The sequence below is a fragment of the Somniosus microcephalus genome, chromosome 5, assembly GCF_052327205.1.
Source record: "Somniosus microcephalus isolate GS21.2 chromosome 5, FLI_Smic_1.0, whole genome shotgun sequence".
NCBI lineage: Eukaryota > Metazoa > Chordata > Chondrichthyes > Squaliformes > Somniosidae > Somniosus > Somniosus microcephalus.
The window spans coordinates 299,876,779-299,902,744 of NC_140991.1; the positions used below are offsets into that span (position 1 = coordinate 299,876,779).

The window sequence follows — 25,966 nt, forward strand, 5'->3', positions numbered from 1 at the left end:
CCTCTGTGTTCCCAGTCCTTGTTGGAACACCTCTTTAGCATCGTCCAATATTCTGGACAATCGTTTAGGTTTGACATCTTTTGTACCGGAATCTACCGTTAGTGCTTTTAAGGAATGCCAGTCCATATTTATTTTCCTAATCCACTCCCGTCCCAGTAGTGGTGGACCTCCCTCAGGTAGCACATATAAGTCCATTCCTCGGCTTTCTTTGCCCTTGTGGACCACCTTTACCTCGATCTTCCCGATGGGGTATACTCTTTGCCCCGTGTATGTTTTCAATACAATCTCCGTATCCCGTAGGGGAATATGTGGGAATAACCTTTTGTAATCTTTCTTATTCATGACCGTCAATGCCGATCTAGTGTCCAATTCCATCTTCACTTGGACTCCTGCTATCTGAAGTGTGACCCAAATTGTTTGGAGGTCTGCTTCCTTACCAACATTGTGTACTCTTAGACTACCCAGTTCATTACTGCTGGCATCTGAATCTGACTTCTGTTCGTTCGAACTGTTCTCTGTCACCTTGTGTACCTTTTTGTACTTTTCCTGCGGTGACTTTTTGTTGCTGGTCTTCTTTCCTGACCGGCATACTTTAGCTATGTGACCAAGCCTGCCACATTTTCTGCATTCCTGATTTTTGAACCAGCACTGGTTCTGATCATGTGTTGTCTTTCCACAACGATAACATTTTACTGTACTCGAGACCATTTGATTGGTACAGAGTTCCGGTGACCGTAGCTGCATTTCCGCAGTGCCTCTTGCTGCGGCTTCTTGCGATGCTGCAATAGTGACAGCTTTATCAAGCGTAAGATCATTCTCTTCAAGCAGTCGCTTTTGTGTTCCTTCTTGTAACAATCCACACACAAATTTATCTCTCAGCGCATCTGCTAGCCCTGTCCCAAACTGACAGTACTTCGATAGCTTACATAGTTCAATTAAAAATTCAGCGTTGCTTTCGTCTTTCAACTGCGTTCTTCTGTAAAATTTAAATCGTTCCGCTATCATAGTGACGTGGGGTTTAAATGATTTTTCAGGACAGTAACAATATTCGCGAAGGTCTGATCCGCCGGTTTAATTGGTGATAGAAGGTGCTTCAATAGCCCGTATGTCTTCGCCCCCATTGAGCTTAATAAGGTTAATGCTTTCTCATCATCTGGTACCTTATTTGCTTTACAATAAACTTCCATGCGTTCTACATACGTGGTCCAATCTTCGATATCACTATCAAAGGTATTAATGCTCCCATGTTTAGGCATCCTTGCAAGTTAAAAAAAATTTTTTTAATTTTTTTTAAATGGCGGCTTCCCGCGCTTGTCTTCTTCCCCCGCCTACTAAAATGGCGGCTTCCCGCGCTTGGCGGTCTTTCACGCGCTCGTCTTCTTCCCCCGCCGACTACAATGGCGGATTCCCGCGTTTGCCTTCTTCCCCCGCTGGCTGCAATGGCGATTGCCTTGCTGCTGCCGTTCTCGCCTCCCCAGCGGTTCTCACTCCCCGACGCTGCTTTGCCTTGCAGCCCCGCTTGCAGCCCGGTCCTTTACACCGGCTGCGTTTGAATTCTCCCCGGCTCTCGTGCCTTAAGCTTCTCAACTCCCCGACGCTGTTTTGCCTCGCAGCCCCGCTCGCAGCCCGGTCCTGTACACCGGCTGCGTTTGAGTTCTCCGCGGCTCTCGAGCCTTAAGCTGCCCCAGTCGCTGCGCCTCTCGGCCTCGATTGCAGCCCGGCCCTTTCTACCGACCGTGGTCGAGCTCTCCGCCCTTATTCCTCCGTTTTCCCTCCCCTACTCCACAGTCAACGCGGCCGACTTTCTGCTCGTGTCGCTGATCGGCTTACCCACCACCGTGGTAGAAGGGATGAACACTGCCTGTCGCTGATGGAGGGCTTCGTGGTCAGAATTCTTTTTCTTTTTAACCCGGGTTCTCGATGCCTCCCGTGCGATGGTGCTCAGCAGGATGATGAGGGCGGATGCCTCTTCTCGACGCCCGTTTTGAGGACGAAGCTGCCTTGGATGTAATTTTGCCGCAGGGTAAGATCGGACTTGTCGCCACTGTTGAGTCTGTATGTTCCAGTTAGGTTTAGGATCAATCACTGGACACAGACAACAAGAATAACTTTTAACAGGTCTTTACTATTCGAAGGTCAGGGCTGAACTGCCCAGCAGATCCTTGCACAACACTTATATACCGGTGTGGTCACCACTGGTATTACAGTATACAGCAGCCAAGAGAAAGTAGTACATCTCTTAAGGTAGTTCTCTTAAGGTGGAACAGGTTACATACACCACACAAGTAAATCGCTGTTTCACCTGGAAGGGGTGTTTGGGGCCCTGGACAGTGGGAAGGGAGGAGGTATAAGGGCAGGTGTTGCATCTCCTGCGCTTGCACGGGAAGGTGTCGGGCGAAGGGGAAGGGGTGCTGGGGGTGATAGAGGAGTGGACTAGGGTGTCTCGGAGGGAGCGGTCCGTACGGAATGCTGAAAGGGGAGGGGAGGGGAAGATGCGTTTGGTGGTGGGATCACGTTGGAGGTGGCGGAAAATGATCCGTTGAATGTGGAGGTTGGTGGGGTGAAAGGTGAGGACAAGGAGAACCCTATCGTGGTTCCGGGAGGGAGGGGCAGGGGTGAGGGCAGAAGTGCGGGAGATAGAACGGACACGGTCGAGGGCCATGTCAACCACGGTGGAGAGGAATCCTCGGTTGAGGAAAAGGGAAGACATGTCGGAAGCACTGGTGTGGAAGGTGGCATCGTCGGAGAGTGGAGTAGAGTCCTTACAGGAGGCGGGGTGGGAGGAAGTGTAGTCCAGGTAGCTGTGGGAGTCAGTGGGCTTGTAGTGAATGTTGGTCAATAACCTATCCCCAGAGATGGAGATGGAAAAGTCGAGGAAGGGAAGGGAAGAGTCGGAGATGGACCGTGTGAAGGTGAGGGAAAGGTGGAAATTGGAGGCAAAGTGAATGAAATTGTGTAGTTCAGGGCGAGAACAGGAAACGGCACCGATACAGTCATCAATGTACCAGAAAAAGAGGTGAGGGAGACATAACATAAATGGTATGTTAGCTTTTGTTACAAGGGATTAGAGTACAAGAGTAAAGAAGTCTTACTACAATTATACAAGGCATTGGTGAGGCCAAACCTGGAGTTACTGTGTTTAGTTTTGGTCTCCTTATCTAAGGAAAGACATACTTGCCTTAGAGGGAGTGCAACAAAGGTTAACTAGACTGGTTCCTGGGATAAGGGGATTGCCCTATGAGGAGAGATTGAGAAGACTCGGCCTATATTCCCTAGAGTTTAGAAGAATGAGAGGTGATCTAATTGAAACATATAAAATTCTTAAGGGGCTTGACAGGGTTAATGCTGGGAAAATGTTTGCCCTGGCTGGGGAATCTAGAACACAGAGTTATAGTCTCAGAATAAGGGGTCGGCCATTTAGGACTGAGATGAGGAGAAATTTCTTCATTCAGCGGGTGGTGAATCTTTGGAATTCTCTACCCCAGAGGGCTGTGGAGGCTCAGTCGTTGAGTATATTCAAGACAGAGGTCATTACATTTTGGGGAACTAAGGGATATGGGGATAGTGAAGTTGAGGTAGAAGATCAGCCATGATCTTGTTGAATGGCGGAGCAGGCTCGAAGGGCCAAATGGCCTACTCCTGCTCCTATTTATTATGTTCTTATGCTATCTAATAAAACACTTTCAATCGACATACAAAAAGTACTACAGTATATTCCTCTTTCAACTGAACCAGACTAGAATCTACTATGTCACCCTTGAGTCAATGGTAACCCTCTCGGTGAGCCAGAAGGTTGTGTATCAAGCCTAACTCCAGGATATGAACACATAATCTAGGCTGAATCTTCTGTGCAGTACTGAGGGAGCGCTGCACTGTCGGCGGTGTTGTCTTTCGGATGCGTCGTAAAGCCGAAGTCCCACCTGCCTTCTCAGGTGGATACAAAAGATTCTGTGGCACTATTTGAAGAGCAGGGGAGTTCTCCTGGTGCCTTGACCAATATTTATCCCTCAATCAAAATCACCAAAACAGATTTATGGCCATTTATGTCATTGTTGTTTGTGAGACCTTGCTGTGCGCAAATTACTACTGTAGTTCCATGCATTACAACAGTACCCCAGTAAAGATCGGGGCCAAAGTCTCCCATTGTCAATAGCATTATCAGAAGCTAATGCAGTTCTAGAAAAATGGGTTGTCAGAACTGCATCAGTAGCTTTAAGGCATTTTTATATTACTGTAATTCTATGAACTACTGATGAACAATTCTGATTCAGATGGTGGTGCTAGCAAATATGAATTTAGCATCCTCAATATAGCCAGTAGCAGTGGAGACCCACTAGAATTCACACTTTCCTCGTTGGCCATGTAAACACACTTGAGCAAGTCAGCCTTCTTAAGCCATGAAACCTTTTCACCCATACTTGGGACCTTTACTATGTACCTGTTGAAGGTACAGATTGAACTTCTGTTAAGTGTACAACTGTACTCATACACTATATTCAATCATATCTCAGCTGAAAATAGAAAGCCAACAGTCTGAAAAATATCCTCAAATTCCAACCAAGGACTGATAGGCCAGTTCCGTTACACCACTGGCAAGTCTGTGGAAATCAATGGGCAGGCTGCACAGTTAGTTTCATTTTCAGGCCAGTGAATAGGTTTACTATTTATCCTACATATGCAAAGGGAGAATGCTTCAAAAATAACCATAGTTACCTCCTGTACCCACAGAAGAAACTTCTCTATTGCACACTATGACCAGCCAGAAAGCATATCCCAGTCATATAGAAAGAGGCTCAAGATTTGTCAAATACTGAGAAAATGATGCAGGTCGTAAGATCAGCTAAGGACAAGTTTCACATGATTTAATCTCCATTGATACAATCCTAAGAAGGTTTTTATTGGTGGGGAAGAGAGAAGAAGGGGGCCCCTATCCATCTTTTAGAAGAATGAAAGAGAATGGCTCAACACTTGGTGATGTTACATAATGGAAACAACATACAATAATCACCCTCAATAACCTGCAACTCGGGGATCAGACTATTGAATAGTAGCAAACACCAATTGCCTAATCTATGCCACGATCAAAGATGGTCTCTGCGATCTCAAGCCTACTGGTGCATTTCTCTTGAAACATACATTATACAAATCTAGGTTGTGTTCATTTGCAAGAATGTCAACTGGTAAATATACACAAAAGTATCAACATTTTATCAGGCACATGCTATACAGGGCTACTTAACTGGGAATAACGATGTTATTATAAAGGCAGTATCCCCGGATCAGGCCAAGCACCAGGGGGGTGGAAGAAGAGGAGAAAATAAATTACGAGTAATTATGAAAATAAAAGTAATAAAAAGGTGAACATGTCACACGTTAGAAGATGATGAGGTGACTTTATGTAACAAAGGACTACAGATGGGTATCTACAATGTTGCAACTAATGCGCAGTAATATTTTGGCACCTTTTCCAATAATTTTTTTATATTGAAAAGCAAGTTCTTAAAACATAAAATAGAATTTAGATTTTCTTTTAAAAATTCGATTTCCCTTAAAATATTTGAAGGTTATGACAGATCTTGACTAGCATTCTGTTACAACACTGCACATATTTTGTACGTTTTACTATTGTATATGTTTATAAACAAATTGATTTGCATTATTTCTGTTGTGTTAGGTCACTTCAAAAATATCTCAAATGTTTCAGATTCAAACAAACATTAGTAAGAGGCTTCACATGTGCTGCCTTGTCAAAGTGATGACAGATTGCAAGACTAACAGACTTGACCTTTGGTCTCATCCCTCAATCACCCAGCCCAGTCTTAATTTGGGCAACACAATGTTCATCTGCGTCTCATCAGTCCAATATTCACACCCAACTTGCACTATTAAAATGTAGATCCCTTCTGGTTGGGGGTTTTCAGCAACAGAGTAATTACTCTGTCTAGGTTATTGACCTGTACAAGGATTTACAACCGAGGTTATGTCACACAAGAGGCTTTGTCTTGTGCTCAACTCTCCAATGGCATGATTCAGGTTACAGATTCCAGTAAAGAGAATAATGTATTTGGGTAACATCCCACGAAAGAAGCTTTTTATCTTTTCTAATTATAATCGATGATTACATTTCTCATCTTTAAATATGGAAAAAGGAAATGAAATATATATATATCCTAATTAATGCCCAGATTTTACATTAACAACTGATGTATTAAAAAACCCACTGAGAATAGTTCTTTTCAGATAAATAAATGTGGCTCTGACCTACTCTTTTCTCAGTACAGGTACTGCTGATTTAGAAGCAGGACTATCAGCAAGAAGGCTTTCCCTTTGTTAGTTTGGCACAGCAGCAAAAGAATGTAAAATCTTCTCTCACAAACCCACAATTTCTTAAGTTATTGAACAACCGATTCTGCTACTGTACAATGTTCAATCAATTCCTTTGTCAAAAAGGCTTTATATTAGGGCAGAGAGTGATGCTTATTGAAATGTGATGAAAGCTGGTTACTAAAGAGTATGTAAGCTGTGGATTTTTGCCCAGATCCAAACCACGTATTTCTCTCAGTGCCGCAATGGCACAGTATCGTGGTGGAATCTAGAAGCAAGAAGAAAACTGAGCGCACATACCTTTCATCAGCGGGTACATCCCTTCAACTAAAATGAAATCTGAATTTTCAGTTTCGAAAGTTAAATGCATTTTGGTGCATTCCTGTTATTGGAATGATCTAATTTGTCCAGACCAAATGTCGACACAATACTGTACCACATATCTACTGATTAACTTGGCAACAAAATAATTTATGAACATTTGTGTCATTTTGAATTTGTTGGTCAGTATAACCCTATGCTGATGTTCAACAGTGGCTGGAGTTGGTGCTGCAAGTTTGTACCATTTGATATGTGTAACACCAACAGCTATAGATCAAGACTATTCGCAGCAGGTGCATGGGAACACCATCAGCTCTTGGTTTCCCTCCAAGTCGCACATCAACCCGACTTGGAAACATATCACCTGTGATGAAATAACTCTGTGTTCTGACATTTGTATTGTTGTTGTTGTTGTTATACTTGTTAATATCTGGAATGTTCCACCGGTGTAACCACTAATGTGCCTCCCTAGCCCCACCCCTCTTCTGGAATGTTCTACCAAGGGCTGGGTCGGTGATGACTGTGTTAACTTGATGCCATGTTCTTACTTAATAAAAGCCTTTAGTTTTAAGCTTTAACCTCATGGATTCAGGCAGTTATTTGGCACATCATCACCGTACCTTCAACCACAACGGCTGCAGTGGTTCAAGAAAAAGAAGGACCACTACCTTCTCAAGGGCAGCTAAGGATGGGCAATAAATGCTGGCCTTACCAGCGATGCACCTAACCAGAGAATGAATAAAACAAAATGAATATATTGGAACATTGTTGTTTATCCCACACTCCATATTCCCAATTATTTGCTGGAATTTTTACAAAGTCCCTCCCTAAACCCCTCTCTCCTCCTTCACGCCACTCCTTAAAACCCATCACTTTAACCAAGCTTTTGATCACCTGTCCTAATATCTCTTTATGTGGCTCGGTGTCAAATTTGTCAGTTAACGCTCCATTGAAGTGTCTTGGGAAGTTTTTACTACGTTAAAGGGCGCTATATAAATGCAAGTTGTTGTATTTGTTTCTAATCAAATCTAAATGTAGCTTTGTACTTTAAATGTAAATATAAAATTAGACACATTGCCATCCCTGTAATCGATGGCAGATTTCCTTATTCTAACCAATATCACAGATTCCCTCAGTACTCTTTTCGGAACATCACTATTCTCTCCTTTGAATTTATTAGCAACACCCAAGGGCTTAAAATGCAGTCCTTGAAAATCTGAGAAAAACTCCTTTGCTCCCCCAAAAATGGTGTGAAATGCTCAAACCAAGGTACGAATGTTACTGATGAAAAGGACAATTTTCCCCTAACACTTGAAATACAAGATGCCAAAAAAATACTAACCCACCATTTCCCCTTCACTATATTCTGACTGAGGCCAGATGGACCTCTGGCATTGCTACTCTGTAACGAGCTGCTCGAATGTACAAGAGGACAGGGTGACTCATTCTCCAATTTTCCTCTTGTGGTGAAATGCTTGGCTTCCTTTTCACTAGTTCTCAGCAGCATGGTTGAAATCAGGAAACCATTATATGTATGAAAAAGTTATGTTCTAAAGACAAAAACAGACTAGCAAAAATACATCAAACAATGTAGTCTCATTCTGACTTAGCTGCAAATGTGATAAGATGTTCAGCTAATTAATTTACTTGGTTTTCACTGCCTGCTTCAACTCACTGGCTGTACCATATTCCTGTTAGGGGAGGAGAGAGGTGAAATTTTACTGAATCATTCATTATGGGTTTAATATAAGAACATGTTTACAACACTGAACTGAATGTTTGTGGTTTATTTGCAGTATGATTTTACAAATATCTCAGAAGCCTTTTATATTGGCAAACCACCCTGACAACTAAACCATACATCTACACATATATTCAGTATGGATCAGTACTGCCAATAACCAGAAACATTTAATTTTGATCGACATATAAAGAAAATTATAGACTGTGCTACACAAGGAGAGTTATTCTGATGATTATAGTGTGGCGAACAAACTCAATAAACATTCAAGAAAATTGCAATTCTTGTTGAGTCAACAAAGTACAAGCCATCACAACATGCCCTACAATCAAGTACTAGCATTCCCTTACACACAGCAGATACACTGAGCTGGTAAAGTATTGGCTATAAACAACAGAATAAGTGATTACGCGAGAATTACAAGACAGAATTACATAGAATTTACAGCACAGAAACATGCCATTCGGTCGTGCCAGTGTTTATGCTCCACACGAGCCTCCTCCCACTGTACTTCATCTCCATCAATATATCCTTCTATTCCTTTCTCCTTTATGTACTTATTAGCTTCCCCTTAAATGCATCTATGTTATTTGCCTCGACTACTCCCTGTGGTTGCGAGTTCCACATTCTAACCACTCTCTGGGTGAAGAAGTTTCTCCTGAATTCCTTATTGGATTTATTAGTGACTATCTTATATTTATGGTCACTGTTTTTGGATGCCCCCACAAGTGGAAACATCGTCTACCCTAATGGACCCCTTTATCATTTTAAAGACCTCTATCGGGTCATCTCTCAGCTTTCTCTTTTCCAGAGAAAGGAGTCCAGTCTGTTTAGTCTTTCCTGATAGTTGTACCCGCTCAGTTCTGGTATCATCCTTGTAAATCTATGTTGCACTTTCTCTAAGTGCGTCTATATTTTTTTGTAATATGGAGACCAGAACAGTGCACAATGCTCTTAAGTGTGATCCAATGAAGGTTCTATATATGTTTAACATAACTTCTCTGCTTTTGACTTCTATTCCTCTAGAAAGAACCCCAGTGCTTTGTTTGCATGTTTTAAGGCCTTATTAACCTGCATTGCTGCTTTTAATGATTTGTGAATCTGTACTCCTAGATCCCTTTGTGCCTCTACCCCATTTAGACTCTTATTTTCCAAGGAATAAGTGGCCTCCTTATTCCTGCTACCAAAATATATCACCTCACACTTACCTATATTGAAATTGATTTCCCATTTACACACCCATTCTGCAAGTTTCTTAACGTCGTCTTATATTTTGTCGCAGTCTTCCTCAGTGTTAACTATACCCCCAATTTGGCGTTAGCCATTTCAAAGTCTTTTGTCAATGTGATCTACAACATTAAGTTAGATCCTGGATTAGTTCAATTGCTTTGGTATCTGTTTTATAAACATCTAATGGAAGGGATGAATCACTTAAAAAAAAAACAGTCTGCATAGTTCGAAGATATATTGTCATTCAACCTTAATACTCCTTCAGGAGTATAGATCTTCTGTTGCTTTTTGTTATTGAACTCTGTTTTGGGCAACCACTCCAACTGATCGCATGTATGGCCCGCTCATCTTAGTCGGCATCCACAGTTCTATGTCAATTGTTTTTTGATCTGCCTGGTCTTCTTATCCCAAAGATATAGACTGCCCCCTTTATACTACAGAAGCAACTTTGCAATGCAAAGTACCTGGCCCCAGTGCAGTCAAAGGCACTGAAAACTCTTTCTCAGTGAGAGTTTTGCTAGATGTCGTTGACGAAAAGTGCTATCAGTGACAAAGTTAAGCAGCTCCCATGAATGGCATGCAAGTCTTACCAGATTACATCTGGCGATGTAGGGATGACCTCTCAGTATGCCCACAGCAATATAGTTTCACTATTGTTCATGTGTACTTAATGTTTAGCCTCCCGCAACATCAGGGGAGGTCCTGGCCAGACTGGTAGTCACAAATAAGTCTTTGCCTTAACTGCGTGCACACAACATTTGCACAAGCACAGTTGCTTTAAAGCATGCTTCCATAATTTTTCTTGCATATATTCAGTTAACCAGTTTTTGTTAAATATTCCCTGAAGCATAAAAAGGATTGTAAGTCATTTACAAACCATAATAAAAAATACTCATGCCATTGTGATATCAGCAAATTTAACTGCTCATAATACTTAAAATTTCAACTGATCAATTTACTAGAAGAAAGCAATTACAAAGCTCTCAAAAGCAGAAAAGCTCAAGATAGATATCGATAAGGAAGGCCATTTGGTCCATCTTAGCTCATCCAGACTGAAAGACATCATAGCCCCAGTCATGACATCTAACGGTTTCTTAAATGACTCCAATCTTTTGACTCCACTATTCTACCTTGACGTCTATTTCTTGGCTAACCATTCCTTGTGTGAAGGACTTCCTGAATTTGTCTTTTACTAATTTAAACTTAAAAGTCCTTGTCCAACTGTCAATTTAGTTTGAATTAGTGCTCCCAATTCTACCATTTACTACTAATAAACTGCTATAAGATCGTCTTTCTCCACAACATGTAGTAAATCTAAACCAAGTATTGCTGCAATTCAAAACACATAATTCACTCCATGAACTTGTGCATGATGACACCCATCAGCAACAACATAAAAATATAATAAAATCATCCAAATTCCACTTGTACACATTACAATTGGTCTGAGTGTGGTTCAAAGTGGAAACACATCTAATGGCTGAGATGACTGTGAATCACTTGAATTTTCTCTCATGGTTTATAATGTAAACTTAAACGCTTGCTCAGGTTATTGCATTACAACACTAATCTGTACAAGAGAAAACAAGGTTTTATAAGAAAATACATTTTAGCAGCTTACAAATATTGGTCATGCATCTTCCCACCTCCTCACATCACCACTATAAACTTATAAATACAAAACTGAACTTCATCACGATAGGACAAGACACTTCTTGAATGACTACAATTTAAACCTCTGGGTGAACAAAAGATCACACAATGTTGATTACAAACATCTAGAAAAACAGTCTCTTTGGTTAAATCCTTCAACTATTTAATTTAGTAATTCTACAGCCTCTATTGCGAAATATTTGGTTTATATTCAAATAGAACACAACTTTCGATAAATAATTTAACTCAGCAGATGTCTGAAAACACGGAACTTCGTTCCAAAGGTGTCTTACCTGTCGCCGAATAATTTCTATGTTGGTTTTTGCCTTTTCTATTAGCTCTTGGATAACTTCAGGATTTGTCACATTTTTGTTTTCTCGAAAAGCTTCCTTAATTCTCCGGTGTGCAAAGGTCCTTCAAGGTAAAAAGCAGATTTAAAAGCGTTATTTTTAACACTTCTACTGATTCTGCATTTAAAGGCCTTTTGGGGCAGTGCGTTCCATATTCTCACAACCCTTTGTGTGAAAATATTTTTGGGGGTTTACTTTTAACTGACCCAGTTTGAATTTTAAGATTGTGTTCCCTTGTTCTGGATTTCCTAATTGAACAAGAGAATCATTTGCTATCTATGCCATCAGTTCCCTTCATTATTTTAAACACCTCAATCAGATCACCCCTTTATTTCCTTACCCCCAAAGAATAGACATGGCTGGGAAAAATAGCAGATTCGAGTTCCAGCTCATGACTGCCATCCAGTGACTCTTGGATGTGCATGCATATCAGGCATCACTGTGGTGCCCCAACAATTGAATAGCCTGCCAACACTCAATGTCTAAGCACACACAGTGAAGACTAGCTACACAGCTAGAAGGCAGCTGGCACCCATGGACCAGTACTCCATCAGGGGGCCAGTTATCTTCAAGGGTGAAAATTGGAGGGACTGCGATACTATTAAAAAATAAGTATCTACTTTGGCTGAATCCACATTCATGATTTTAAAATAGCCAAAAATGAAATAACTTGATACAGCCAGGTCAATCTCAACGCAGCAACTGTGTCATGTGGCTGCCAGTTATTCTGTGGCCATCATCTAACATAATGCATAAATGCCGCATTATCATGTTACATAGAGTGTACAGCATAGAAACAGGCCATTCAGCCCAACTGGTCTATGCTGGCATTTATGCTCCACATGAGCCTCCTCCCACTCTACTTCATCTAACCCCATCAACATATCATTCAATTCCTTTCTCCCTCATGTACTTATCTAGCTTCCTCTTAAATGCATCCAAGCTATTCGCCTCAACTACATGTGGTAGCAAGTTCCACATTCTAACCTCTCTCGGAGTAAAGAAGTTTCTCCAGAATTCCTTATTGGATTTATTAGTGAGTATCTCATTTTTATGACCCCTAGTTATGGACTCTCCCACAAGTTGAAACATCTTCTCTACGTCTACTCTATTGCACCCCTTCATAATTTTAAAACATAGGATGATAAATCAGTATCAGACTCAGTTAGCAGGCTGTTTTAAACGTACTCAGTCTTTCAAATAATTTAAATTCCTGTGTCTGAGCAATGTACCATGACACAGCAAAGCCTTAGATTCTGCTAATAATAATGCTCAAACTTCTGTTGGGGGGGCTGTTGCCCTTGGCTGGGTCTTCAAGCATAGCACCACTCAGTGCCTAATGAGAGAAACTGCCCTGATAATGGGGCAGAAGGGAGGGGCCTTCCACCTCAAGTTGCACTTCCTTAAATTGTAACCAGCTGGCCAGAGTATCTATTACCAGAGAAACCAAAGATCTCTATAGCCATTCATTCAATCTCTCAAATGGTGCGAAGGATGCCGCACAATAATCTCCCAAACACAGTGATAACCTTTTTGTCAGGAGGGTTTGGTGATGTTTTACCCTTTTATTTACAGATCTTAGCCTTAATCTCAGCATTTATTAGCATGCATACTTTTTTTCCCCCCAAGTTACTTCTAACAAAATCTATATTAAAAAAACCCACAAGCTGCCATTTCCCTTTTTCCTCGTCAAGTCTGTTTGCTCCCATCACCCAAATTGCCATTATTCATGCATGAGCATTGACATCAAGTGCTGGCTGGCTATTTGATCACAGTGAACTGTACTGATGTGACATTCTCACAAGCGCATTTCCAGCAAGAGTCACTGACAGCAATCAAGAGTGGGAAGCATGTCCAATTATCTCCTCCCTAACCCAGGACACCTAGGCCAATTGTAGTGCTTTTACTTCTACTCCTGCCAGAGATGAAAGCTCGGACCTTCCTGATATGTATAACTCAGCTACTAGATGGATACATGCACTGAGCCAACAATAGAGTAAACATGCTGCACTGTTTTACTTATTACAAGTCTTGGGAGGCTGGTAGGATGGTAATATTAAATACATAATGTTATCGACTCGTTCAAAGAGAGAGCTTTTAAAAAAATTAAGTATTCCTAACTTTATTAAATTCTCAATATCTGAGGTTTTATGGTTTGTCTCCCAATTACAATATACAATCTATATCAATGACTTAGATGAGGGGACCGAGTGTAATGTATCCAAGTTTGCTAACGATACAAAGCTCGGTGGGAAAGTAAGTTGTGAGGAGGGTGCAAAGAGGCTGCGAAGGGTTATAGGCAGATTAAGTGAGTGGGCAAGAATGTGGCAGATGGCATATAATGTGGAGAAATGTGAATTTATCCACTTTGGTAGGAAAAATAGAAAAGTTGAATATATTTTAAATGGCGAGAGGCTGGGAAATGTTGGTGTTCAGAGGGACCTGGGTGTCCTTGTACATGAATCACAGAAAGTTAACATGCAGGTACAGCAAGCAATTAGGAAAACAAATACAGTAATCCTGTTTACTCCCCATACTCTAACATTCCTAATTTTAAAGTTATCATAGAATTATAGAATCTTACAGTACAGAAAGAGGCCATTCGGCCCATAGTATCTGTGCCGGCTCTTTGTTGAAACTGTCCAATTTAGTCCCACACCCCAGCTTCTTTCCCACAACCCTGCAAATTAGTCCTCTTTAAGTACATGTTCAATTGCCATTTCAAAGTTCCTATGGAATCTGCTTCTACCACATTTTAAGTTGGTGCTTTCCAGATCTTAACAACCCACTGCGTGAAAAAAATTCTCTTCATTTCCCCTCTAGTTCTTCTGCCAATTATTTTAAATCTATGGCCTCTGGTTATCAACCCACTTGTCAGAGGAAACAGTTTCTTCCTACTTGCTCTATCAAAACCTCTCAATTTTTGAATACCTCTATTAGGCCTCCCTTTAGCCTTCTCTGCTCTAAGAAGAACAATTTCAGCTTCTCCAATCTCTCCACATAACTGAAGTCCCTCATCCCTGGTGTCATCCTGATAAACCTCCTCTGTACCCTCTACAAGGCTTTGACATCCCTCCTAAAGTGTGGTGTCCAGAATTGTACACAATAATCCAGCTGAGGCGTAACCAGTGATTTGTAAACATAGGAACAGGAGTAGACCATTTAACCTCTCGAGCCTGTTCCGCCATTCAATGAGATCATGGCTGATCTGTGACCTTGTTTTTGTATTCAATGCCCCTATTTTTAAAATTCATTTATGGGATGTGGGCGTCGCTGGCAAGGCCAGCATTTATTGCCCATCCCTAATTGCCCTCGAGAAGGTGGTGGTGAGCCACCTTCTTGAACCGCTGCAGTCCATGTGGTGAAGGTACTCCCACAGTGCGGTTCGGGAGGGAGTTCCAGGATTTTGACCCAGCGACGATGAAGGATCGGCGATATACTTCTAAGTCAGGGTGGTGTGTGGCTTGGAGGGGAACTTGGAGGTGGTGGTGTTCCCATGCGCCTGCTGCCTTTGTCCTTCTAGATGGAAGCGGTCGCGGGTTTGGGAGGTGCTGCCAAAGAAGCCTTGGTGAGTTGCTGCAGTGCATCTTGTAGATGGTACACACTGCAGCCACGGTATGCCGGTGGTGGAGGGAGTGAATGTTTAAGGTGGTGGATGGGGTGCCAATCAAGTGGGCTGCTTTCTCTTGGATGGTTGTTGAGTGTTGTTGGAGCTGCACTCATCGAGGCAAGTGGAGAGTATTCCGTCGCACTCCTGACTTGTGCCTTGTAGATGGTGGAAAGGCTTTGGGGAGTCAGGAGATGAGACACTCGCCGCAGAATACCTAGCCTCTGACCTGCTCTTGTTGCCACAGTATTTATGTGGCTGGTCCAGTTAAGTTTCTCGTCAATAGTGACCCCAGGATGTTGATGGTGGGGAATTCGGCGATGGTAATGCCGTTGAATGTCAAGGGGAGGTGGTTAGACTCTCGCTTGTTGGAGATAGTCATTGCCTGGCACTTCTGTGGCGCGAACGTTACCTGCCACTTATCAGCCCAAGCCTGAACGCCATCCAGGTCTTGTTGCATGTGGGCATGGACTGCTTCATTATCTGAGGAGTTGTGAATGGCACTGAACAGTGTGCAGTCATCAGCGAACATCCCCCATTTTTGACCTTATGTTGGAGGGAAGGTCATTGATGAAGCAGCTGAAGATGGTTGGGCCTAGGACACTGCCCTGAGGAACTCCTGCAGCGATGTCCTGGGGCTGTGATGATTGACCTTCAACCACCACAACCATCTTCCTTTGTGCTAGGTATGAATCTAGCCAGTGGAGAATTTCCCCCCCCGATTCCCATTGACTTCAGTTTTACTAGGGCTCCTTGATGCCACACTTGGTCAAATGCTGCCTTGATGTCAAGGGCAGTCACTATCACCTCACCTCTGGAATTCAGCTCCTCTGTCCATGTTTGGACCAAGGCTGTAATGAGGTCGGGAGCCGAGTTGTCTTGGCGGAACCCAAACTGGGCATCAGTGAGCAGGTTATTGGTGAGTATGTGCTGCTTGAAAGCACTGTCGATGACACCTTCCATTGCTTTGCTGATTTACAAAGCTAAGTATCCCATATGCTTTCTTAATTGCCTTATCAGCTGCCCTGCCACCTTCAAAGATTTGTGAATATGCACCCCAGGTCCCTCTGCTCTTGCACCCCCCTCAAAATACCATTTAGATTATACTGCCTCTCCATGTTGTTCCTCCCAATGTACATCACTTCACATTTATCCGCATTAAATTGCATCTGCCACATGTCTGCCCAATTCACCAATCGGTCTTCGTCCTCCTGCAGTATGCTGCTATCCTCCTCACTATTTACTACATTGCTAAATTTTGTATCAGCCAAAAACTTCAAAACTGTACTCTCTGTACCCAAATCTAGGTCATATATATAAAACAAGAAAAGCAATGGTCTTCATACCGATCCCTGGGGGACCCCACTGCATACTTCTCTCCTGTCAGGAAAACATCTGTTCACTACTACTGTCTCCTATCCCTTAGCCAATTATGTACTTCTATTTTTCAAATAAGTCTGTTATGTGGCACTTTATTAGATGCCTTTTGAAAGTCCATATATACACACACATCTACTGCACTACCTTAATCAGCCCTCTGTTACTTCATCAAAGAACTGTTGCTTCAACCAATTCTCTTTTATAAGAATTTATTGATGCACTCTATTTCAACCATTTGTTTAGAGGAAAATTCCACGTTAAGACGCATTTCTAATATCTCCGTCGATTCTTTGTGATGATCTTAAATTTGTTCTCTCTGATTAGCTTCACTGACCAGTGGAAACAATCTATCACTATTTTCACTTTATCATAACTTCTCGGTGACCGTGACCATAGTACATCATCACCATCATCCTTGACCTCTCTGTAGCCTTTGACATTGTCGACCATAACATCTTCCTCCAATACCTCTCCTCTGTTAGAATCATCAAGGTTTACGGCACAGAAGGAAGCCATTCGGCCCATTGTGTCTGTGCCGACCGAAAAAGAGCTCTCCAGCCTAATCCCACTTTTCAGATCTTGGTCCGTAGCCTCGTAGGTTACGGCACATCAAGTGCATATCCAAGTACTTTTTTAAATGTGATGAGGGTTTCTGCCTCTACCACCCTTTCAGGCAGTTAGTTCCAGACCCCCACCACCCTCTGGGCGCAAAACGTTCTCCTCAACTGCCCTCTAATCATGCTACCAATTACTTTAAATCTATGCCCCCTGGTTATTGACCTCTCTGCTAAGTGAAACAGGTCCTTCCTATCCACTCTGTTGAGGCCCCTCATAATTTTATACACCTCAATTAAATCTCACTTCAGCCTCCTCTGTTCCAAAGAAAACAACCCTAGCCTATCCAATCTTTCCTCTTAGCTAAAACTCTCCAGTCCTGGCCAATAAGCCAGATCCAAGGTGGTCATGGGGCTGCATTTGGCCTCTGGGCCACCTCGAACATGACTGACATAAGGTCTATTACCTTTCCCTCATCTTATTTCCAACACAAGTTTCTTGATATTGTAATACTTTGAACTGCATTCGCCGTCTATCTTCTCACCCTGCTGGCCTAGCGTTTTCCTCCTGTAATCTTCCACAATCCTCATCGCAATTTCCCTGCCTCTCAATTTGTTATCAGAGATTTTCAACATTGTTCCCTCAATTCCTACCTCCAGATCACCTATGTATACAGTAAATAAGATCGGTCCCAATCTACACTCCTGTGGAACATCACTCAATCTATCGTTCCAGTCTCCGAAACTTCCCTTAGCCATTGCTTTCGTCTCTCTATGTGGCCTTATTTCGTTAATTCTACGTGCATTATATTTTCCTCAAGTCTTGTGGTACCTTATCAACCGTCTTTTGAAAATGCATATAAACTCCCATCCACTTACTAGTCCAACATTATTATACTTCTGCTTTGGTGTCTTTTGTATGTCATTTTGTTCATTTCTCTGTAGTAACTTACAGGCTGCTGCACAAAATTTATAAGTCACCAAAGCTACCAAGTAACATTATTGCAAATGCAGAAAATTAATTATTCTCACATTCCTTTTCACTATATAATGCAAATCACTGACAAATAATGCACTGCCTTTCTCATCATTCAGATATAGCACGATTATATCTTCCGCACACCTTTACAGCAGATGATGCTGAATAACTCTTCCTTTCATGCCCATCAGTTTTTGTCATTTTCTTTCCACTGCTAACAGAACGCGGAGAGCTCATAAATAATACATTTCAATCAATGGGGCTTCGGTGGGCTACTGAATGCCAGCCCACTGCTGCACACTGGCAGATGGTGGTGCTTTTAATTAGGGCCTGTTCACCTATAAAGAGACATGGGAGTGTATTGTTAATAGGATTTGCTTAATATGAAATCTAATTCTCATTTGCAGCTGGTCCGTATCACACGGCTTGTTTTCTGGTAGCTTCATGGTGTTCTGGGACGGAGACATTTAAACAAATGACATGTCAAAAATTCTTAAGGTGTCTCGGAGCCGACAGTCTCTAAATCATTTAATTGGAAAGTACATTTCAATCACAACAGGCTATGCGGATTTCAGTGATCCTACAAAGATGAGGGGGAGGGTAAATAACCTTTAAACATGACTCTAGAATCTAAACAAATACAGGCAGCTATTAAACTTGTAGCATTTTAGTACTGCTACAGAACAACTTAATAGCAATGTGATTCAATCGTTGCCATTTATTGATCTACATACACTACCTAAAAAAAAGTTAGTAGTAATGAGGAAACAAATCTAATATTGGGGGAGAAAAATCTTTCAGACCTTAAGAACTGGCATATAATTTCTAAGTTCAACACAGATACTGCATTTTCACATAGAACACATTAGTATTTTTCGCACAGTTTCAAATACAAAAATGTAATATAGTGCTGGATGAAATATCAGATGTCAACACGCACGGATTCATGCCTGTGTAAAGATGGGACATCACCAATGATGGCATGTCAGACACATCAAAAGGGTTTAAATCGATCATAGTTCAAGTGGGGGGAAGAAAACAATTTAAATTTCTTTAATTCAGGTGGGATTGTTTCAATCTGCAAACTGAACTAAAAATGCCAGCATCCATCAAACTATCCATGGAATATTGAATGATTTTATTTCCAAATATGCATATTTGCTTTCAATAAGATTTGAAATATTGATATTCTGTAAAATTGCTATTATTAATTCTAACATGAGAAATTTCAAAAACAAAGATTAAAAATTTAACAAAACAAAAGGGTTTCTGATACAATTTTAGCCCTCATTCCTATTTTCTCCCCATCTCAAGCCATTGACTCATACCTAGGTACACTTAAAACGATTCACAGAAACAATGAGATAATGACCAGATCATCTGTTTTCGGTGTTGATTGAGGGATAAATATTGGCCAGGACACTAGAGAGAACTCCCCTGCTCTTCTTCGAGCAGTGTCATAGGACCTTACACATCCACCTGAGAGGGTGGATGCAAAAGATCAGTTTAATGTCTCCATCTGTCCTCTCCGGTGGGTGAAAAAGATCCCATGACACTACTCGAAGAAGAGCAGGGGCGTTCTCTGCAGTGTCCTGACCAATATTTACTATACTGATCCAGCAATTTATAATACATAAACCTGGAAATGGCAGTTAAAAAGGGTTCACTGTTCTAGTTTCTTCTGGTAATCTCTTGAAATGGCAATGTCTCGCTGTACTACATAAAACTATTTGCTTACGGAGTTTATTGCATGCATCCATGTATTGGGGCAGAATCTGAAATGCTCATCATTGAAAGATTCTTACCGTTTCAGGATATTTTCCCCTTTCAGGTTAAAAGCAAGTGGAATACCATAATCAGCACACTTTCTGCTGTTGTATGGCAGGACCTCTGCCTTGCTGAGGTCAAATGCCAGCTCTCCCATGACTTTTCCTAGCTCCCTCTGGACCATATCCCCACTGCCAAACATTAAGGCATTATTTATCAGATTCGGACCAATCTCATCTTTTTTCTGGAGATCTTCCTCCAGACTTTTTCCAATCTCATTGTTTTCTAACACCGTTGCTTCGTCTTCTACTATCACTCTTTCTAGTCACCCTTCTCCCAGTACCTTCCCTTTCCATGCAAATGCAGGGGATTTAACACCTGCCCATTCACCACCTCCCATTCCATTGTCGAGAACCCCAAGCACACCTACATGAGGCAGAAACTTGCGTGCATTTCCTCTAAATTTAGTATAACGTGTTTGCTACTCACGTTGCTCTCTCCTCTACATTAGGGAAACCAAACACCAATTAGATGACTGCGTTGCTAAATACCTCTGTTCTGATTGCAAGTGCGACCCTGAGCTACCTGCGGTTTGCCACTTTAACTCCTCCTCACATCCCCACTCTGACTTGTCCATTTTATTGGCCTCATACATTGTTCCAACAAAGCTTAATGCAAGCTTCAAGAACAGTATCTCATCTTTCTCCTAAGCACCTTGCAATATTCTGGTCTGAACAGAACGACATTTAGCTTTATCCTCATTTTCAAACTTGTTTTAATTTCATATCTGACACCCAGGTTTTTCATCTCTTACATTTTTTCACATTTTCCCAAGAATCCAACTTCCTTAGTTTCGTACACACTATTTCTTTTAATGTCTAAACACTTCTGTCCATTACTTGACTGAAATGATCGGTTACTTAACTCGACTCATGATTCCACTATGAGTTGGCCTATGTTAATACATATTTCTCTCTCCCATTTTTATCAAATTAACATGTTTGTTTATCTCTTATTTTTCAGCTCTGAAGAACAGTCTGCACACAAAATGTAAACTTGTCTGTTCTCTCCACAGATGTTTGGTATTAACAATATTTTCTGTTTTTGTCTCAAATTTCCAGCATTTCACTTTTAACTCACAATCGAACATCATATTGGCCGATGGCTCAGAGTTGTTGCACTTGCCATCTGCCACTTAAAACAAACTGTTTTAATGTATTACCAGCATGGTTCCCAAAGTTTCCCCGAGATTAAAATACAATATTACATGGACTAAGCTGGAGATAGTTGAAAGACCCATTTGCAATATATGAGCATAACTCGCAGTGGAGCTCTTGAAATGTTGGACTGTTCACATTAGCATTTTAAACACATCATTCCCATCAAAAAATTCTAAATCAAAGTTTTTTGTACCCATGACAGACATGTAGCTCCCAAGCAGCTATTTCAGAAAGTTTATGGAATCTTAGAATTAGGTTGGCATGACTTTAAAATGACATACATACAAACCTAATGGGACAAAAATAATTATTTCACCACAATGAGATCAGAATTTTGGAGGTGCAGTCTGTTCAACTCAACCATACCTTAACAAAAAGTAGCACCTCCACACCACTTTCATACCTCCCAATGTTAGTTACTGAGTGGCATCTGAAGCGATATGGGATCAGGACAGCTGATAACTCCAGAGATTGACTGGTGTGCATCAGTGGGTGGGAACTTTTTTTTTTTAAGGAATACCTAGTTTCATAAATTTTGATTTTAAGCAACTTCTATTGACTGTAAAGTTCAGTATCTTAAGCATAGTCTTCCTAATTCATTATACTTATTTCATCCTCCACATACTTAGAAGTCTTATCATCCAGTTTCAGCAGGTGATGTGGGGGGTGGAGTTGGTGTTACTTACTGATGTTGAATCATCCAGATCTTACAGGCCAAAATGTATTTGCTCTGTGCAGTGAAATTATACTTGCACATCTCAAGAAAAGAAATAGGTCTTCATTTCAACTCCCAATCTATACCAAGCTGTCATAAGAAATACTGCGGAGGTTGGGGGTGGGGTGGGAGGAGGAGAAATCTTAGATTGTCACCTCAAGATACATCGCACCTTCTAGCAGCTGGCAACAGAGCGGCACTGGCAAAGCCCACTAGGAAAGAATATGACTCTCAGGTCCTTTAAAAAAAAAGACAGTTTCAGGAGAAAAAAAGATAATTTACCATAATTAGGACAGAATTTGTAATGTTTCCACGATCCATGCAGATTTGGTAGAATGAAAATTCTTGCTAATGTACTGTAATGTTGATCAACTGACCAAGCTTTATGACAGCTCAGTTTACTGATGCAGAAGCTGTCAATAAAACACCCAGGGGGGAAACATTCGGTTGGTTGCGCCACCCATTAGCGCCTAAAGAGGTCGAGAAGTGGGGCGCTAACCAACTAGCGCCCGGGCGCAGCGAACCCTGCGCCTCTTCCCAAATTGAGCGGACAAAACCGTTGCGCCCGCTCACTAGATCATGACGTAATTTCATTCTGCAACGCCCTTGGGGCGCCCCGGACCGGAAATTCAGTGGCGCCCCCCTCCGTTCCGCTTGGCGCTAACAAGGACAGGCTACCTTGAACGTTTCCCAGTCGCTGTCGGGCTGGGGGGGCGCTATTTAAAGGGGACTCTTCCTGGATTGTTAGTGGTAGCCATTTTTGGACCACACCTTCTGTGAGAGAGAGAGAGAGTTGCTCAGAGAGAAACGGTGAGCCATTTCTGCAGTGAGCCAGCGCTGGCTGAGGAACTTTAGCCTTCTGAACATTACTTTGCAGTTGGTAAGCTTCTCAATCGGCATAACTTTCAGTGCGCACTTACTATGGGGGCTGCATTGGATGGGAACGTCGTCCTTCTCAATCATATTGACAGGGCACAGAGACACAGGGATAGAGTGGCAGGCATGGCCAGACGGAGGAGGGCCTACAGACGTCGGCACACGAGACCTTACGCTGCCAGGGTTTTCCGCCAACATGTCGGAGGAGCAGTGTTTCCGAAGGCTGCGCTTCAGTAAGGAGGTGGTCACTGAGCTGTGCCACCTGCTTCAGCCAGATCTGCAGCCTCAACTAAGGTGCAGGACATGTCTGTCGGTGGCAGTGAAACACTGTGGCTCTAAACTTCTATGCCAGTGGCTCCTTTCAGGCCGCTACTGGGGACATTGCCAACATCTCTCAGTTCGCGGTGCATTGCTGCATCCGTCAAGTGACTAATGCCCTCTTTAAAAGGAGACGGCAGTACATCTCCTTCCCAATGACCCCGGACAAGCAGCGAGAGCGCGCAGAGGGCTTCGCAAGGATAGCAGGCTTCCCCATGGTGCAGGGCGCCATTGACTGCACGCATGTGGCTTTGCGGGCGCCTCTAGAGAATGCGGAGGATTTCCGCAACCGAAAGGGGTTCCATTCTTTGAATGTGCAGCTGGTCTGTGACCACCGACAGCTGATACTCGCTGTCCATGCCCACTTTCCAGGCAGCAGCCACGACGCCTTCATCCTGCGCCAGACTTCTGTGGCAGACCTTTTCGAAGCCCCGGCTCACCCAGGAGGCTGGCTTCTCGGGGACAAGGGCTATCCTCTGTGCCCCTGGCTGATGACTCCGCTCCGTTCGCCCAGCACCCCTGCTGAAGAATGTTACAATGAGAGCCATCAAGCGACCAGGAACATCATTGAGCACACAATCGGCGTGCTGAAGCAACGGTTCCGCTGTCTGGACCATTCCGGAGGAGCCCTTCAGTACTCACCTGAGCGAGTCTCCCACTTCGTGGTTGTGTGTTGCATGCTGCATAACCTGGCAATCCTCAGGACCCAGCCAATGCCACCAGACATTGAAACACCAGCAGAGGAGGAGGAGGAGCACCAAGACGGGAGGGAGGCACAAACTGCAAGGGCCGTCCGTCAAAGGCTTATAGCAAGTCACTTCTAGGCCCCTCTGAGGGAATGCTTTCTGCCATTCCAAAAACATGAATGGAACCGTTCTGCTACCCCTAAGCCGGTCAAGGCAAAAATTAGTGCAAAGAACAGACATGGACATTGTGAATAAATAAACTTCTTTATTTAACAAAATGTGTATCCTTCCCGCATGACAAAGCAATGGAAACAAACAGCAAAACAAACAGACTGCCACATAACTGTCTCTCACACCCTGGAGACAATGTCCAAAACATAACCAACATTCAGACCAGCATCCTCGGCCTTGAATGAAAGAAATAACATAATTTAGCAGCACCTTCTACTTTTTGCCCCTCGATGGTGATCTGCTTCCCTTGCCGAACTGCCCCCTTGCCGCCCTGCAGCTCCTCCGTAATGGGACCCCAGTGACTGCAGCAAGGCTGGGGGAGGCCTGCTGACTGTCCGAAACTGAGACTGCAGATGCCCTTGAGGTACAGCCTGGACCAGCTCTGGGCCTGGAGGGCCCGGCTGCTGACTGCTCCAACTCTGCATGGGCGGCAGCAGTCTGTCCTACAGGTGGTGGCAGCTGCAGTGGAGAAGTGCCAGTGGTGGCATCAGGAATGCTGTCATCCTGAGAGCGGACAGCAGCTCCCTGGTCAGCCGACACACTGGCACTCTAACGGGGCAGCACCGCAGCATGCGCAGCAATCAGCTGGTGCACAGATTGCTGGCCTGCTGTGGCGCGGCGAGGGCCCCGGGGAATCCTGCCTGATCCAGCGAGGGTGGCAGCAGTCAGCGCTCGCGTGGCCTCAATCTGCGTCTGCATGAGACCAGCCACTGACTGCGTGGCAGCACTCAGCACTTGCGTGGCAGGTGCCAGTGCTTCGCCGAAGTCCTGGAGAATCCTTGCCAGCGCTGCGCTCTCTCCCTGGCCCTCTCCATATTGATGCAGTTGTCGACGCCACAGTAGGTTACCGCCGAGTTTGAGGCCTACGAGGCGCAGGGTGCGGCTGGAGATGATAATCGATCCGCCCCTTTAAGAGCTGTCCGGCGCCAGCGTGTCTGGCTGAAATTGATAATTGACAGCACCTGCGCTGCGCCCGCCCGCGGAGAAATTGCGTCGCGCCGCTGGGTTAGCGCCTTAAGACTATCGTGCAGTGCCTGATTTAGTGCCGCAAATACCTTCAGGGGCGCAGCTACCCAATATTGCTCGAGGTGGCGATAAATTGCGCCTGGCGTTAACTATGCGCACCGCCAATACTAGCGCCCCAAACGGGGCGATACCGAATTTCTCCCCCCCAAAATCTAGCCAGTGATGCATTCTACTTTCATCAGCTTAATTTGTGTATCATTTTCGTAAAATACTTCTTGAATTGCAACAATGTATTCTGTGTTTCAGTTACACAATGCTGCACAGATGGTAAATGTGGCAGAGACAAGAGCAAAAAAACCTCTCAGTAGAACAGTAATCTAGGTCAATGCTATCTTGTGAGCACTTTTATTCATCCCTAAATATAGATTTTTGCCAACTAAGGGTTCAATTTTTTCATAAATTGGTTACTCATAATTTTAACCGTCAAAACATGCTAGATGTCATAAGAATGATTCCATCTATACAATTTGTTCTGAAGACCACACACTGCTCTGCTGTACGAGAATGAATTGTGTTGCTTGCCAACACCTATCTCAATGCATCATGCTAAAAGTAATTGTTTTATCAATTCACTTGTTAAATCCACCCACATACTGGCATTTTAAAATTACATACTCCTGCAACAATGTCATTAACAAGAACCAGGTCAATTCATAGTGCTATATCCAGAGCTGCAGAGAATCCATAAATCAAATACATTTATTGCATAAATGAACTGTCTCAAAACAGGATTAAACATAGGCTTAGAAAACAAATATATGCAACACAACAGTTTTTGAAGAATATAAAAAGGTATTGGTGAAAACAAATTACAGGGAACAGTAGAACAATTACTGCAAAGTCAAAACCTGATGTCGTGTTGCTAAGTTGGTGTGATTCAGACACCAGGAAACTTAAATGGCCCAGTGACCATAAAGAAGAATACCATCAGTCAACTAGTCCTGGGACTCAGTGAAGTAACTACTAACACTACTAACAATAATCAGCC

The 25,966-nt window shown here is 42.9% G+C and overlaps 1 protein-coding gene across 2 annotated transcripts in view; it reads right to left on the reverse strand.

The window, feature by feature from the left end:
• The window catches only part of LOC147117859 (LYR motif-containing protein 4-like), a 252,117-nt gene that overhangs the window by 188,908 nt on the left and 37,243 nt on the right, over nucleotides 1-25,966 (reverse strand). For both annotated transcript variants that reach the window (XM_085989240.1, XM_085989241.1), the window contains exon 2: nucleotides 11,563-11,683. In XM_085989240.1, coding sequence (XP_085845366.1) covers nucleotides 11,563-11,683 — 121 coding nt within the window. The remainder of the gene's footprint in view (nucleotides 1-11,562; nucleotides 11,684-25,966) is intronic.